The sequence below is a fragment of the Asterias amurensis genome, chromosome 19 (genome assembly GCF_032118995.1).
Source record: "Asterias amurensis chromosome 19, ASM3211899v1".
In the NCBI taxonomy this organism is placed as follows: Eukaryota; Metazoa; Echinodermata; class Asteroidea; order Forcipulatida; family Asteriidae; genus Asterias; species Asterias amurensis.
This window is the reverse complement of record NC_092666.1, coordinates 3,981,625-3,998,805: the sequence shown is the minus strand read 5'-3', so window position 1 is coordinate 3,998,805 and position 17,181 is coordinate 3,981,625. Positions and strand designations below refer to the sequence as shown.

The following is a 17,181-nucleotide window of genomic DNA, read 5'->3' as shown; positions in this document are numbered from 1 at the left end:
GCGTGGTATAGGTACGTACCCGCATATAAGTCAAGGGGAAACAATATATTTTAATAAAAAAACAATTCAAGCAGGATAGCAGAGAGGGAGTTATTAATTATCATTGTTGAGACCCAGTAAAACTAATTTAAAAAAATGCATAGCCTTGGTAAAAATGGTATTAGTAATAATATTAATAATAATGGGGTATTTAACGAGCTTCTGCACTCGTGTTTTTCACCTACATGCCATCGGTTTGATCTACATAAAGCCCGGTTCATACTATGCTAATGCGAAGCGAATTTGACGTCACAACCCTCCTTTTGCAGCGATACTCGCAAGTGAGTCGAACAGAGTTGCCCTGCTGCGAATTATTCGTTGCGAAGTGTCGTGGCGTGGCCGAGCGGTTAAGAGCACCGAATTCAAACTCTGGTGTTTCTGATCAGCAGAGTGTGGGTTCGAATCCCCAGCCGTGACACTGTGTCCTTGAGCAAGACACTTAACCATTGCTTCGTCCTTCGGATGGAACGTAAAGCCGTTGGTCCCATGTGTTGTGTAACGCATGTAAAAGAACCCAGTGCACTTATCGAAAAGAGAAGGGGTTCGCCCCGGTGTTCCTGGTTGTGGCTGCTTAATGCGCCGTGGCACCTTGTAAACCCTTAAAAGGTGCTAAATAATTGGGTCTCAGAATTCATCACTGCAATTACCTATATTTCTGAAAGTTTGTATATACTCAGCGCCTTGAGTACCTTGTTTGGTAGATACGTGCGCTATATAAGACTTCGATATTATTATTATTATAATTTGTGACGTCGACATTCGCTTCGCATTCGCATTCGCAGGAAGTATGAACCGGGCTTCACACTGCCAGAACACTGCCAGTCTGAATAAAACCACATTATTACATTGTTACTTTACTTATAATTGAGTAGTTACGTTTCACTCCTGAGCTAGGAGCTTCGTCAGACTGGTGACCATGTCTAAAAATATCGAGCTGCCTTTTAATTAACTCTCACATCATTAAATAAGTTCATCTGAATTGTTGAAGATCATGAATTAAAAGATTCGTTTTTACAAATCCAAAATTATGTATGATATACTTGCATATAATTTAGTAGGACACTGAGCACTAATTGTCAAAGACCTGTCTTCTCATTTGGTGTATCGCAACATATGCATAAAATAACAAACCTGTGAAAATCTGAGCTCAATCGGTCATCGAAGTTGCGAGAGAATTATATTTTGAGGTCTCGAAATAAAACATCTGAAAGCACACAACTTCATGTGACAAGGGTGTTTTTTATTCCATTATAATCTCGCAACTTCGACGACCAATTATATGAGGTCAAATTTCCAACAAGTTTGTTATTTTGTGCAGATGTTGAGATACATCATGTGAGAAGACTGGTATTTTGAAAAATACAAATAGTGTCCAGTATCTTTAATACACTTAAAGGCTAGTCGTAAGTTAGGACGAGTAACTCGTCCAACCTCAAGATAAGACTAGTCTTAACTCTTTGTGAAATCCACACCGGGGAGTTGAGATGGTAAGCAATAAAATATATGGCCAAGTAAAATTGACTAAAATAGTGTTTTTAGGGTCAAAAGCTGGCATATATAAACACTTTAAGTTTGACGAGTAACTCGTCCAACTTCAAGATAAGACTAGTCTTAACTCTTTGTGAAATCCACCCCGGGGAGTTGAGATGGTAAGAAATAAAATTAATCTAATGGCCAAGTAAAATTGACTAAAATAATGTTTTTAGGGTCAAAAGCTGGCATATATAAACACTTTAATTTAGACGAGTAATTCGTCCTACCTCAAGATGAGACTAGTCTTAACTCTTTGTGAAATCCACCCCGGGGAGTTGAGATGGTAAGAAATAAAATATATGGCTAAGTAAAATTGACTAAAATAATGTTTTAGGGTCAAAAGCTGGCATATATAAACACTTTAAGTTAGCAAGTAACTCGTCCTACCTCAAGATAAGACTAGTCTTAACTCTTTGTGAAATTCACCCCGGGGAGTTGAGATGGAAATAAATAAAATTAATATATGGCCAAATAAAATTGACTAGAATAATGTTTTTAGGGTCAAAAGCTGGCATATATAAACACTTTAAGTTAGCAAGTAACTCGTCCTACCTCAAGATAAGACTAGTCTTAACTCTTTGTGAAATCCACCCCGGGGAGTTGAGATGGTAAGAAATAAAATTAAATTGTGGCCAAGTAAAATTGACTAAAATAATGTTTTTAGGGTCAAAAGCTGGCATTTATAAACACATTTTCCGTACTTACTTGGTTTTCTGCTGAGTTTCAGCCCGCTTCTTATTGTAACGTTTGCTTCCATTGTTGTGTATGTTTGTTTCTAGCAGGTTCTAACAAAACAGGAGTGTCTCAAAAACACTGCACTGTGCGGCTCACAATTCAAAACACACTGTGAGTTTGAACAGTGAAATCTACTGAGATATAATTTAAAATAACTTTCTAAAAACGATGTAGGGCAGATTGATAAGGAATATTATCAATAAGGCTTGGATAAGTGAGCTATAAATTACTTTTACAATTCCGTACTTTGGAACGTTTCGTATCATACACAGGCACGTTTGTTTATGTTTGATCAATGGAGTTGAACAAAATCGAGTTGTTATCTATAAGAAAACACAAATTATAATATTTGTATTTGACCAATTTATCTATGATTCATTTCAAACGAATCACAAGCAAACTAGAATAGTTTCAAAATATATTAATTTTTGTTTTACCCAAAATACACCGATGTGTATTACTAGTACTGTAAACTCAGTACTGTCCCGCGCTCAGTGAAAAACTATTATGTAAGTTATATTTTACATATAACTCATAACGTCAAACAAAAATGTATACGAGCCTATACCTTTAAAATCGCTCCAAAAACATTTAGTTGTCGGTTGCTATTTTTATAGTGAGAGCCGAACTTGAAGACATTTTGAACAACGTTTGTTGCGTCGTATTTAATTCTTGTTTACTAAATTAATGGTGATGAATTAATTTATTTTTCGAAGAAGACATAACATTCCAGACACTGTTGGCTGTTTCCCGGATCAAAGGATGGTTATATAGAATTTATCAATAATAAACACATGTCACCACAGTTATTGCAATGTGAAGCCAATAATGGGAGATACGATATTGATTTAGTAGCGTTGGAAGACAATTAATTAACGAACAGCTTATTCAGTTGGTGGTAAAACCAAGTGTATACTTTGCTGTGCAAATTTGTTTTTTGAAAACTTGTCTTTCTATTAATATGTTATAGTCATTTTACATTTTCATCGGGATTAAACAATGAACATTTTTTGTTTTTTTACTCTTACACCGATTGTGTCAGTAAATACTCAGTACTTTGTATCCAACCCGAGTAATAAGCCCTTTTTGAGATATGACGGACACAATGCTACAAAAGGTTTGAGCAAATTTGTGTGTACATACAACCAAACCAAACAGTACACTCCTATCACGTCCGTCATACCTTAAAGGAACACGTTGCCTTGGATCGGTCGAGTTGGTCTTTGAAAAGCGTTTTGTAACCGTTTGTTATAAAATGCATATGGTTAGAAAGATGTTGTAAAAGTAGAATACAATGATCTACACAAATATGCCTCGAAATTGCGTGGTTTTCTTTTTACCTCGTCCAATAACACGGTCGGCCATTTATGGGAGTCAACATTTTGACTCCCATAAATGGCCGACCGTGATAGTTCGCGACGTAAAAAGAAAACCGTGCAATTTTGATTGATACTTGTGTGGATCATTATATTCTACTTTTAAAATATCTTTCTAACCATATGCATTTCATAACAAACGGTTTCAAACACTTTTTATACACCAACTCGTCCGATCCAAGGCAACGTGTTACTTTAAACAGGCTTATAGGCATACGCATGTGATTGTTTTCACATGACCCATTCAGGGTTACAGTCGGTAAGGATGTAGGCATAGGTATCATCCACTAGAGGCCACCTACTCCTGGGGCTGAAACAGGGTTACCCCCCCCCCCCCTTCATAGTCCATAAGGATGTAGGCATGGGTATCATCCACTAGAGGCCACCTACTCCTGGGGCTGAAACAGGGTTACCCCCCCCCTTCATAGTCCATAAGGATGTAGCCTTGGGTATCATCCACTAGAAGCCACCTACTCCTTGGACTGAAACAGGGTTACCCCCTTCCCAGTCTGTAAGGATGTAGGCATGGGTATCATCCACTAGGAGCCACCTACTCCTTGGGCTGAAACAGGGTTACCCCCATACTAGGATCCTGGGTGGTATAGCAAAATGCACTACCTTCACAGTTTTATACGAGGTAATAATTATATTAGGTTAAGTGCCTTGCTCAAGGGCAAAAAATGTCATAACCAGAATGCACACTCACACTCTGCTGCTGACACCAGAGGCACGTTGCACTCTACCCCCGGGGCTGAAACAGGGTTACCCCCTTCACGGTCTATAAGGATGTATGCATGGATATCATCCACTAGGAGCATGTCTGGTAGAGCAGAATGAATTCAATGTTCAATGTTTTACGAAGCAATTAAGGTTAAGTGCCTTGCTCAAGGGCACACGTGTCATGTCTGGCACTCAAATAATGGTTGATGGAAAAATGTTTTAAAGTAGTCATAAGAAGTATAGATAACACACACAAATATATACCTCCTTTTACTGGGCCAATTTTCGAATCCACGGCTTCGGCTCTAGATTCAGCTTCAGGCTTCGTTCTTTCGTCTGAAGCCCTGAGCGCGTATACGCAAGGCACGAGCATTATTGTCAAAACAACCGCGGGGCCAAGCTAGCCTGGGCCGAACCCAAAGCCGAAGCCGTGGTTTCGGAACTACCCACTCGCCATTGCAGAACTCATTACCGAGTACCAGATTCCAGGTTTGCTTTGGTGTGTTGAAATACCTTTTCTCTTCTACTTATATGGATGGCTTTCGTCTTTTAATAGAAGTGTCCCGAGTCGGACCAAGGAATGCAGTAGTTCCACAACTGCCAGAGCACCCTGTCTGCCCGCAGCCGACTCTGTTTACGATCCTTTCACACGACAGCAATTTTAGCAAGGGTCCCTTGCTAAAATTTGAGCATGGTTGCGAACTTTCTTAACAATGCACCTCGTCGGTAAGACAGCAATGTTTAGATGCTCATAAAGAAAAGCACATTTTGAGAGTTATTTCCCGAGAAACCTTAGGCAGAGATTGCTTTCCATTCACACGAAGTGTAATTCTACAACCATGTTAAAATCAAGCAAGGTACCACTGCTAAATAAGTCTCGTGTGAAAAGGGCTGGCGCCCACGGGTTCCGGGAACTCTTTCAGCTCGTAACAAATCACGATGAATAAAGAAACAACGGAAATTAAATCCCATGGAAATTGCACTTACCAACTTCAATAAGGTCGGCCTCCGCCGTGCCGGCAGGACTGCTTGATTGCCTGTAGGTCGTCAAGACCATCCTCGCGTCACAGACACGCCGTCAAAAGTTCCCAAAGCACGGGTCAATCACTGCCAACAACTCACTCCCTCGCAACACAAAGCCATCATCCGGCTATAGGTAATTTAAATGACAAACACACATTCATTGGTCATAATTTATGGTGAAACTAATTGGATTCTCTCCAGTCCCCTGTCATTCATGGATCGATTAAAATAATAAAAGGAATAACAAGGACGGGATTGAGAGGAAATTATATGAAAAAGGTGGATGTATAGGTGCAGTTTTTCTCAAGAGAATGGGATGAATGACATTTAAATTAAGTTCGTGGAGATTCGTCTAGCGTTTACGAATTGATTGATAGCAACGGAGGGACATTGCATATGGCGTTCTGCTATGATTATTCTGTAGTATTTTTAAAGGCAGTGGACACTATTGGTAATTGTCAAAGACTAGCCTTCACAGTTGGTGTATCTCAACATATACATAAAATAACAAACCTGTGAAAATTTAAACTCAATCGGTCATCGAAATTGCGAGATAATAATGAAAGAAAAAACACCCTTGTCACACGAAGTTGTGTGCGTTTAGATAGTTGATTTCGAGACCTCAAGTTCTAAAATTGAGGTCTCGAAATCTAATTCGTGGAAAATTACGTCTTTCTCTAAAAATATGGCACTTCAGAGGGAGCCGTTTCTCACAATGTTTTATACCATCAACCTCTCCCCATTACTCGTCACCAGGTAAGGTTTTATGCCAATAATTATTTTTTAGTAATTACCAATAGTGCCCACTGCCTTTAAATAATGAAAGTACAATATTTTTGAATATATTCAATAAAGGCACTGGACACCTTTAGTAAATGTCATAGACAAGTATAGTGTATCCCAACATTAGACATGAAATAAAATACCTACGACAATTTTGGTTCATTTTGGTCATCGAAGTTGCAAGAGAATAATGAACGTAATGATTTCCAAGATTGAATTTGAAGCTCAATTAGAATGAAACTGCAGGGCCTACTGCATCTCTTTTAAAGACACAGGCAGGAACACTATTGGTAATTTTCAAAGACCAGTCTTCTCACTTGGTGTATCCCAACAGATGCGTTAAATAACAAACCTGTGAAAATTGGGGCTAATTTGGTCGTTGAAGTTGCAAGAGAATAATGAAAGAAAAAACACCCTTAGATGCACAAATTTGTGGTTTCAAATGCCAAATTGAGGCTTTTAATAATTATTTGAGTAAAAAAATAACCCCTTTCACAAAAATACTTCTTGAATTCTCGAGAACAATTATTATTCAAACGAGCGAATACGAGAACAAGCGAGACTGGTTAACCGAAGACAACAAAAGACAATGGGAGACTTTCGGGACGCTTGGTGGCAGCAGACTTGCCAGGTAAAATCCATTGTTCTCGGTAATGTGCGCACGCTCAGAACTACGTAAACAATGGAAATTTACCTGGTAAGTCTGCTGCCACCTGGCGTTTCAAAGTCTCCCATTGTTACAAAAATGACATTAGTAATCGTAAATCACTTTGTAAATGTATATTACAACTATAAACATCAAGATTTGAGTTAGTCATATCATTCCAAACTTGACTATAATTCAATAACACAACTTCAAAGATATTTCAGACACTTGGTAATGAATTATTGAACGTAGAGGTGTACATGTCAGTCACCCGCGGGCTTTCTCACTGGTTACAGTGGATGAGCACGGCTGAAACCCTGACGTCGCTTCAGGCAAAACAATACTGACTCATTATTTTGCACAAAAAATATGTAATGGCCTGGCGTTTCGACCCTTGCAGAGCCTTTCTCGAAGGCTAAGAATTACTGATTCAATGACTCATTGTTTTGTCAGTTTCTTGAAATCTCAGCAGCATTAGTTTGCCTTTCCTTTTCAACGTCACAGCCGTGAGTTTTACAAAATAATAATAATACAAATCGAAGTCTAAAATACAACGCACGTATCTACCAAACAAGGTACTCAGGGGTGCTGAGTATTATACAAACTTTCAGAAAGAAAGGTTTTTGCAGTGATGAATATTCTGAGACCCAATTATGTATATAGCACCTAAGAGTTTACAAGGTGCCCACAGCCCACAGCAGCCACAGCCAGAAACACCGGTGCGAACCCCTTCTCTTTTCGATAAGTGCACTGTGTTCTTTTACACGTTACACAACACATGGGACCAACGGCTTTACGTCCCATCCGAAGGACGAAGCACTGGCTATGTTTCTTGCTTAAAGACACAAGTGTCATGGCTGGAAATTCGAACCCACACTCCTGCTGATTAGAAACACCAGAGATTAAAATCGGTGCTCTTAACCGCTCGGCAACGACACAAAAGTACGGCCTGCCCCACTGCAAAACAGACAGCAATTAATTTTATTATTTATTTTGGCCAATATGTTTTGAAACTTTGCCTTAAGGATAGGCCAGGGTACCGTTCACTAGGAGCCTGGCTGGTAGAGCAGAATGCACATGATTTTAATGTTTTACGAATCAATTTAGGTTAAGTGCCTTGCCCAAAGGCACGTGTCTTGACTGGAATTCGAATATGTTTGGAGGATGTCTTTAAAGTAGTCATAGGCCCTTTCGAATCCACGGCTTCGGCTTTGGATTCGGCTACAGGATCCGTTCTCCCGTCTAAAGCCCTGAGCGCATACACAAAATGGCCATCAGAAGTAGATGACATACATGTACATCATTTGCCGAATTTGATGGGGAAAACCTATACTAAAGTTACCCATTCGCCATTTTGCACAGTACCAGATTGAAAGACTTGAGCCCCTTTCACACAAGAGCAGCTTAGCGAGGGTCCCTTGCTAAATTGTAGCATGGTTGTATTTTTTTTTTTTATAAAGTACCTCGTGTGAAAGGACAACTTTTTTCCAACTGTCCAAGTTCTCTTGCATGATTGTGTCAAACATTGCTACCCTTAACAACCATGCTAAAAATTAAGCGAGGGACCCCAGTTAAATTGTTGTCGTGTGGATAGCACTTTTACTTCATAAACAAGTTAAACGTAATGTCAATCATGACCAACATTTGGTTTGCGGTAACACCATGTGTCCACTACCTGCTGCCAGATAGAGTAAGTTCTTTTGTGAATTTGTCTACCTGTATATTATTCTACTACCATAGAATTTTTTTCGGAATTCGGTGGACTTCTCAGTTCTGAAAAAAAAACTTTTTAAAGCTTTTTAAGTTCTGCCTGGGCCCAATTTCATAGAGCTGCTAAAGCAACAACATTTGCTTAGCATGAAATTTCTTCATTGATAGAAACAGCAAATCGAGGCAAAAATTTCATGCTAAGCAAATGTTTGTGCTTAGGAGCTCTATGAAAATGGTCCCAGGGTGGAAATTAGAACATCGGCTCACTGGATGACTACTTTAGCTTTACTCGACCGAGGGGACTTCTAGTGACTGATAAATAATATTAAATCCAATTTGAAAAGATTTGCACTTTTTCTGATCATTCTGCTCCCGTTCTCGTGGTAAAAACTCCACATGGTATTTTGACACGCAACGCATTCCCACGTGATTTTTATCCTAAACACTGGAAATAATTTCCTATTAAAGACAGTGGACACTACTGGTAATTGTCAAAAACCAGTCTTCTCACTTGATGTATCTTAACATATACATAAAATTAAAAACCTGTGAAAACTGGAGCTCAAATTGCTCGTTGAAGTTGCGAGATAATAATGAAAGAAAAAACATCCAGGTCACACGAAGTTGTGTGCTTTCAGATGCTTGATTTCGTGACCTCAAAATTCTAAATCTTAGGTCTCGAAATCAAACTCGTGGAAAATTTCTCACAATGTTTTATACTCTCCCCATTACTCGTTACCAAGTGAGGTTTTATGCCAATAATTATTTTGAGTATTTACCAATAGTGTCCACTGTCTTTAAAAAATTTGCACTTTTTCTGATCATTCTGCTCCCGTTCTTGTGGTAAAAACTCCACATGGTATTTTGACACGCAATGCATTCCCACGTGATTTTATCCAAAACACTGGAAGTAATTTCCTTTTAAAATAATATGAATAACACCCGTTTCCCTTAAAGGTACTGGACACTATTGGTAATTACTCAAAACAAAAATTGTTAGCATAAAAACGTACTTGGTAACGTAGCAATGGAGAGTTGTTGATAGTAAAACATTTTGTGAGAAACGGCTCGTAGTTTTTTTTAGAAAGAAAAATATTTCTCACTAAAACATTTGAATTGAATTCGTAACATCAGCTGAGGTCTCGAAATCAAGCATCTAAAAGCACACAACTTGTGTGACAAGGGTGTTTTTATCTTCCATTATTATCTCACAACTTCGACGATCAATTGAATAAAATTTTCACAGGTTTGTTTTTTTGTACGTACAAAATGTTGAGATACACCAAGTGAAAAGACTGGTCTTTGACAAAACCAAAGATGTCCAGTGCCTTTAAGGTCTTTTACTAGAACAACTTGAGTGAGAGTAAGTGAGCTTTTAGCAAATAACGCCAAGGTGCTTGCTGAGTGTTTAATTAAAATCATTTATACTAGAGAGAAAATAAAAAGTGATGATTGGGAGTATTCAGACAGGACAAAGTGGCTTCGTTAATGGAAGGTTGTTTTCGTCGTTCAAGACGGTCGGCTTGGCAACAACTTGTTTTCGCTATAGGTGGCTGATTTCGGGGTGGATGCAAGTAAGAGAATAATAAAGACAAACAAATTGTGAATGATGAGGGGCAGGTTTTTTTAAACGATTGGTAATGAATTGAGATCAAATTAACAGCATTGTGGAATTGGGGTAAACATAAAAAATAAAAACAATGTATTTGTAAGCTCGCCGAAAACAAGGCTACAAGTGACACTCGGTATGGGGCTAGAAGAAAAATTATTAAATGTGAAAAGAATTTGTATGCTCTCAGATGCCTAAAAGGGCTTCAGGCCAGAAGTCTTTAATTCACCTGGAAATAGATTTGTTATCTTTCAAACATAAAAGTATATGCTTACGAACAATAAAACAATTTTTTTTAGTAATTGTTTGTCACGATTTATATGTTTAAAAAATATAACAACTTGTTTGGGGGGCTGACTCCGCCTACCCCTTTTGTGACGTCAATCGAGGCAGACTTTGCCTGCAATGCGTAGAGTAAACACACGTGCAAAGTACATGTACGTCCAAGTCGTGAGTTAGTACATTCGAAAAGTGTTTTTCTGCATTCAGCAGCAATACACCTGGTCGGCATTGCCGGAAAAAAACAAAAACTGTTTTTTTTTTAAACGTGCAAACTCACGACTTGGTCCGTACATGTACTTTGCAATTGTGTTTACTCTACGCATTACAGGCAAAGTCTGCCTCGATTGACGTCACGAACAGCGCCCTCTCGGGTCGGGGTCTACTCTTAAATTTGTAAATAACATAAGAACTGATTTTTTTTAAACCTTAGTTAACTGTTTATTCACATTCCACTCATCAAAACACATTTATTATTAGTGACAAAAGCTTTATTTTGAAAAAATACCACTTCCAGGTGACTTTAAATATTTTAGTGAGAAATTACCTTTTTTTACAAAAAGAAACCAGGCCGTTCTTCACAATGTTTTATTAGACTATTAACAGCTCTCCATTGCTCTTTACTAAGTAAGGTTTTTATGCTAACAATTATTTTGAGTTAATTACCAATAGTGTTCAGTGCCTTTAAAGTGGTCCACCTTCTTTAAAGTCCACCCATCTCATTTTATTTACCGACATCACTATTCCTGTGAATATTTTTATATAAATAAGGAAACTCTTCCACACTTGTATATGAAACAAATCATATTGTGTCATAAACAAAAACTGTGATTCCCGGAAGACTGTGTAAATGAACCCACATGGTGTATAGAATCATAATGCCTACTGTTTAGCGTTGCATTCAGTTGTTTGTTTCAAACATAATTTAAAGCCATTGGACCCTTTCGGTACACAAAAAAAAAAAAGTTCACAGATTTACAAATAACTTACAGGGTTTACAGAAGGTAGTGGCGAAATACTTCTCTTGAAATATTATTCCATGAAATGCTATACTTTTTGAGAAAACAGTAAAACAATATCAATTCTCGTTAACGAGAATTACGGATTTATTTTAAACATTTGTCATGACACGGCGAACCGCGCGGATACAAGGGTGGGTTTTCCCGTTATTTTCTCCCGACTCCGATGACCGATTCAGCCCAAATTTTCACAGGTTTGTTATTATTGATATAGAAGTTGTGATACACGAAGTGTGGGCCTTGGACAATACTGTTTACCGAAAGGGTCCAATGGCTTTAAATAATGTGTATGGCTAGGTGGTGGAATATATCGTGCCGAAAAAACAAATTACAAATAAAATTTTATAATTGTTTCTTTGCAACTGCTATTTTTATCACCTAAACAATGGATATAATCATCTCAGTCGTACAGGTTTAAACTGCTGCGTTAACCACTTGACGCAGTCGGTAGCAAACAAAGCTAGTATTCAATAGATGTTAAATTTGCATTGTGGATAAAGAATATTATGTTTTACGCTTAAAGGCACTGGACACTATTGGTTACTCAAAATAATTGTTAGCACACAAACTTACTTGGTAACGAGCAATGGAGAGCTGTTGATAGTATAAAACAAAACATTGTAAGAAACGGCTCCCTTTGAAATAACGTAGTTTTTGAGAAAGAGGTTATAATATTACTCAATCAAAAAAAGTATAAGACTTTTGTTATGCATCTGAAAGCACACACAAAGTTGTGTAACAAGGGTCTCTCATTATTCTGTTGCAAACTCAATGACCAATATTGAGCTAAAGAAGTTTGTTACGTATAATGTTGGGATACACCAAGTGAGAATACTGGTCTTTGACAATTACAAAACCGTGTCCAGCCGTCGATTTCACCAAACTCTTCCTAACTTAGGATTAATCTTAGGACTTAGGACGGGTTCAGTTCCGTATCCGAAGACGTTTGGACGCATTGAACCCATCCTAAGTTATAAGGACGGGTTACTCGTCCTAACTCGAGTTAGGATTAATCGTAGTGTTTCGTGAAATCGGCTGTAGGGCCTTTAAAATAATGTAACATTTGCATCAGTGATAAAGAATGTTGTTCGGTTTCCCCTTATACTGGCGTATAAGCACTGTATACTCATACTTCCCCGCGCTCGTGTTATCTGACTTTCAAATACAGGAGGCCGCTCATGCAATATGGCATCCCGTGTGATACTTATTATAATAATATAATATCCCCACCACATTGGCAAATTACCTCGTAATATACCACACACTATGCCTTAAATTTTCCTCAAGGTTCCGCGTTATTAACACAGTGGCACGCTTTAATTGAACGTTGCCATTGCCGATACCATCTGCAAAAACCATGTATAAGATGGTCATGTATAAGATGATGGTAATGTACACGTTCAAGCCGATATAATAATAGTGGCTTCTTATTATAGCGCTCAATCCATCACTCAGTGACGCTCAGTGCGTTTTTACATGCAGTACTTTCCTGCAAGGATCTGGGACTAAAATGATACCAACTTTTACATATAGCATCATGTATTATGATTATCAATGTGCTGTGGCGCATTTATGCAGTCAATCAAACCCTGGAACACTGGATTGACGAACCCCTTCTCTTTTCGCAATTGGTCTGGGCTCTTTTTACGAAACACACGGAACCCACGGTTTTACGTCCCATCCGAAGGACGAATCATCATGGTAAAGTGTCATGCTAAAGGACACGGGTGTCCCGACTGGGACCAGTATCACGACTGAGACTCGAACCCACACTCTGCTGATTTGGAAACATCAGAGTTTAATTTCGGTGCGCTTAACCCTTGAGGCATGACACGCCACAAACTGAACATTCCTACCAAATATAACGTATACCTTCGTTGTTGGAATCAGTCCACTGTTTTAATCCTATACAATAAAACTAACTTGTGATAATAAAGGCCTAGGATGTGGAATTTTTAAAGATATTTTCTAAAAACCAGAGCGGGTTATATCAACGCATGTAAGAGTATAACCCGTGGGTGGAATACAAAAGCTGATAAACTTTTCTGGCAGTTTGAATAAAATTCGTGGGCGATAAATAATTAATATCCTTTTTTTCATAACCACATTACTTCACAGTAGACATAAATAACAATATTAAATAGTTTATAATGACTCTACCATCTGGATTGAAAAGCTGTTTGCATGAATACACACTCATAGTAATTATTGTCTCAACAGAACATGTCTAAAATAATGGAATACAACATATTATTTCACAATGCAGTCCCTGTTTATCTACAACAGCAGTGCCAATAAAATAAAAAATTTATGTTTCAACATAAAGTATTACTTATGTCTATAATAATGTTTGTAATTGTTTTTGTTATTGCTCCACAGCAAATTGTAAACCGTATGTTATGTAAAGGAGTAAGCCTCGTACTTAATATACCTTGCATAACAAATTAATGACCAAGCAAACTTTTTGCACGTTGCACGCAAAGTTGTACGCGCACTATATTGAGATAAGATTATAAAATAACTGAAAACTGGCCTTGATGCAGCTGATATGTTTTTTTATTATATAACTTATTGCATTTTGCGTGGAAATTGTGACATACAGTGTAAACTTTCCCAATTATACAAGACAGTGTCTTGCCACCTAAAGACGCCATGGAATGTACAAGGCGGTAAGCTTCATGTATTTCACTACGGTCTATAGCCAAAATAACTTCCGCATGCCAAACTATGACTACATGCAAAACTCCATGCTTGCATCATAATGGCACATTTCCCGAATACTTCGATCTGTCCTCATATTATACACGTGTAAACACAATGGAGCTATATGCAAATGATCACACACGATAGTCAAAAACGTATTAACTGTCATTTTTGCTAATCGTTGAGCTTACTGTTATAGGCCTCCAGGGTTAAGCAAACACAGCCAAGTAAAAGTCGACTATTACTTGTGATCGAAAGCATTTCAGGTCGTAAAGATTTCCGTATCATGCCAGCACCATTTATTTTCACCCATTTTACCCTAAAAGAATAATAACTCATCGAGTTATTTAGATACCAATTTATTTCATGACGAATGGAAAAGTGGTGGCAGGAAACGGACATTTTCCTACAAATTTTTTAAAAACGGTGTGCTAGCTAAATAATACAATGTACAACGAGTCATCATAGCTTACCGCCTTGTAGTGTGGTGTATGCTACAATGTCGCAACCTCTCAAGATGAGATTGATATGACCAAGATGCGTTTGATTTGTCGGGTCGTTCTTTTTAGAAACCAAAACACAGGCAGTCCAATGTCCTACTTTCAGACCTCTTGCTCTATGGTTAACCTAGCACGGAGGTACGTTCATCCACAGTGATGTTCACACGAGATGCATGTGATTTTATCCAGCCAGGCTTGTTTTGAATACTTGATTATTTGGAAGACCAATGCGAAGGTTGCGCGAGACCGTAATGGACTACCATTGCATGAAGGCGAATTGTTAATCTACGTGCACGTGTGGCGGGGCAGTTGAGATAATAAACGGTCACATATTTCGTAAACTTGTGCAAGTCCCTGTTCCTCTTTTTGATCGAGGACGCGCGAACATAATGGCTCATATACATGCTTTAAAGCAGGAATGTTGCTTATCAACTCTCTGCTAAGCAGAAATAAGCAGGATACCAGTCACAAATGGTACATTTTGGACATTGGCTGGTAACCTTAGTAAGCGTTGTTGTGCTGAGCATTTTTTTGTGCTCAGCTCTATGAAGTTGGGTCCATGAGTTCTGGTTTGGGTATAGTCCCCATGTAGTTGAAAAAACCGTGGATTTCGTTTGCATAAACATCTTCTTATACCGCCACATTCTAAACATATCCTGACGAAATTGCAATAATTTTACCGCTAAAGAGGAACAACAATTATTCGAAGAACAGAATAATTGTCCAGCAGGCCAAGCGACACCATCCAATGTAAATTTTTCTTGTAAATGATTTTAGGTGCGTTACTGAACAGTTTTTTTTTTTTTTTTTTTTAAGGATGAGGTCCTCTGATGAATATGTTTGAAGTGTCCATAGGTGTATTGGTGATCAAGGAAGAAATTACACAGATAGGCCCTTTAAAGGCATACACATAATTTATGTACAAAATCTTTTTCCCCAAAAAATGTTTAGGTACGGGGCCGCTTGATTAATATAGGCCTACGTTTCAAGTTTATTGGTGATCAATGAAGAATTTACTTGAATGTATATTTTATACAAAATCCATTTGTAAAATTTTAAAAAGGTAGGTGCTAATACTGATGAGTATGTTTCAAATTTTCAAGTGTATTGTCATCAATTGTCATCAATGAAGAAAACAATTACAACTTGTTTGATGCAATTCCCTCGATCTGTTGCAACAACGGACTAGTGGAAGTTTAGCATATCGTTCAACATGGTTGGAATACCTGGCGTTGTTGTTTCATTCGATGCGATGCGTTACGAGATAAGTCTTGTCTGGTCTGGTCTGGTCTGGCTTGTCGTTTTCATGGCTCACACGTTCACATTGCAATAATGTCACAGCAATTATTCACCACTGATTTGAAGAGGTTAGAAACATTCAGTCATGGAGGAGGGAATAAGACAACACGGGCTTTACGATTCCACGAGAGGTTAAAACTTCATCCCCATGATGTTTTGGAGACTTGGTGATGTGGCGCGATGGGCTAAAAGGGTTACAAGAGAATTGGCTGTTGCCAACTCGGTGTTTAAAGACACTGGACACTATTGGTAATTGTCAAAGACAGTCTTCTCACTTGGTGTATCTCAACGAATGCTAAAAATAAAAAACCTGTGAAAATTTTAACTCAATTGGTCATCGAAGTTGTGAGATAATAACAAGAGAAAAAAACACCCTTGTCACACGAAGTTGTGTGCTTTCAGATGTTGATTTCGAGACCTCAAATTCCAAATCTGAGGTCTCGAAATCAAATTCGTGGAAAATTACCTCTTTCTCGAAAACTACGTCACTTCAGAGGGAGCCGTTTCTCGCAATGTTTTATACTGTCAACAGCTCTCCTTTACTCATTACCAAGTATGGTTTTATGTTAATTATTATTTTGATTAATTACCTGATGGTTTCCACTGCTTTAAAGCTTAATCCCAATAGTATTTTGGAGACTGGGGTGTACTAAATGATTATTAGAGATTGTGGCTGTTGTCAACTTGGTGTTCAATTAAAGGCATGATCCTTTTTCACGTAGGCAACGAAGGCAATTGCCTCGATGCCCCCCTGGTCATTGCCTTGGTGCCCTTGAAATGCTCCAGTAGCATAATTTCCTTACCAATGAAAAAATGCAATGGTGCTCTTGCCCTCTCTAAGACGATGCATACACAGGCCTGTGTTTATATCCCTTTATTTTGTGGACGTTTGCCGAGTTCCCTTGACGGGAAGATCATCTAAACAACGGGCAGCACACATTTCCCCCAAGAGAAATATCATCTGCCAGTAGGCCTACTGCAACTATCCCTCGATGAGTTACTAAGGTAATAAACAGGATTGATAGAGATGACAAAAATAGTCGCCGCGAAGGTGCACTTATTATAATAGGGTGTGGTAAGGCAACACTGACATGAAACAACAAACATGTAAAAAAATGTTTTTAAATTCCATTGTGCGAATGGAAAGGTCAGGAGAAAAAAAAAGTTACTAAGAAGAAGAAGAAAAAAACCATTTTGTTTATTTTGG

At 38.2% G+C, this 17,181-nt stretch overlaps 1 protein-coding gene across 1 annotated transcript in view; it reads right to left on the bottom strand.

Moving 5' to 3' along the window:
• LOC139951748 (monocarboxylate transporter 13-like) overlaps window positions 1-14,887 on the bottom strand; it is a 49,329-nt gene extending 34,442 nt beyond the window's left edge. Inside the window, exons 1-2 of the mRNA XM_071950814.1 lie at window positions 14,649-14,887; window positions 5,391-5,553 (exon numbers count right to left, since the gene is read on the bottom strand). Coding sequence (XP_071806915.1) covers window positions 5,391-5,460 — 70 coding nt within the window. The 5' untranslated portion in view covers window positions 5,461-5,553; window positions 14,649-14,887. The remainder of the gene's footprint in view (window positions 1-5,390; window positions 5,554-14,648) is intronic.
• Between the last annotated feature and the right edge of the window lie 2,294 nt (window positions 14,888-17,181).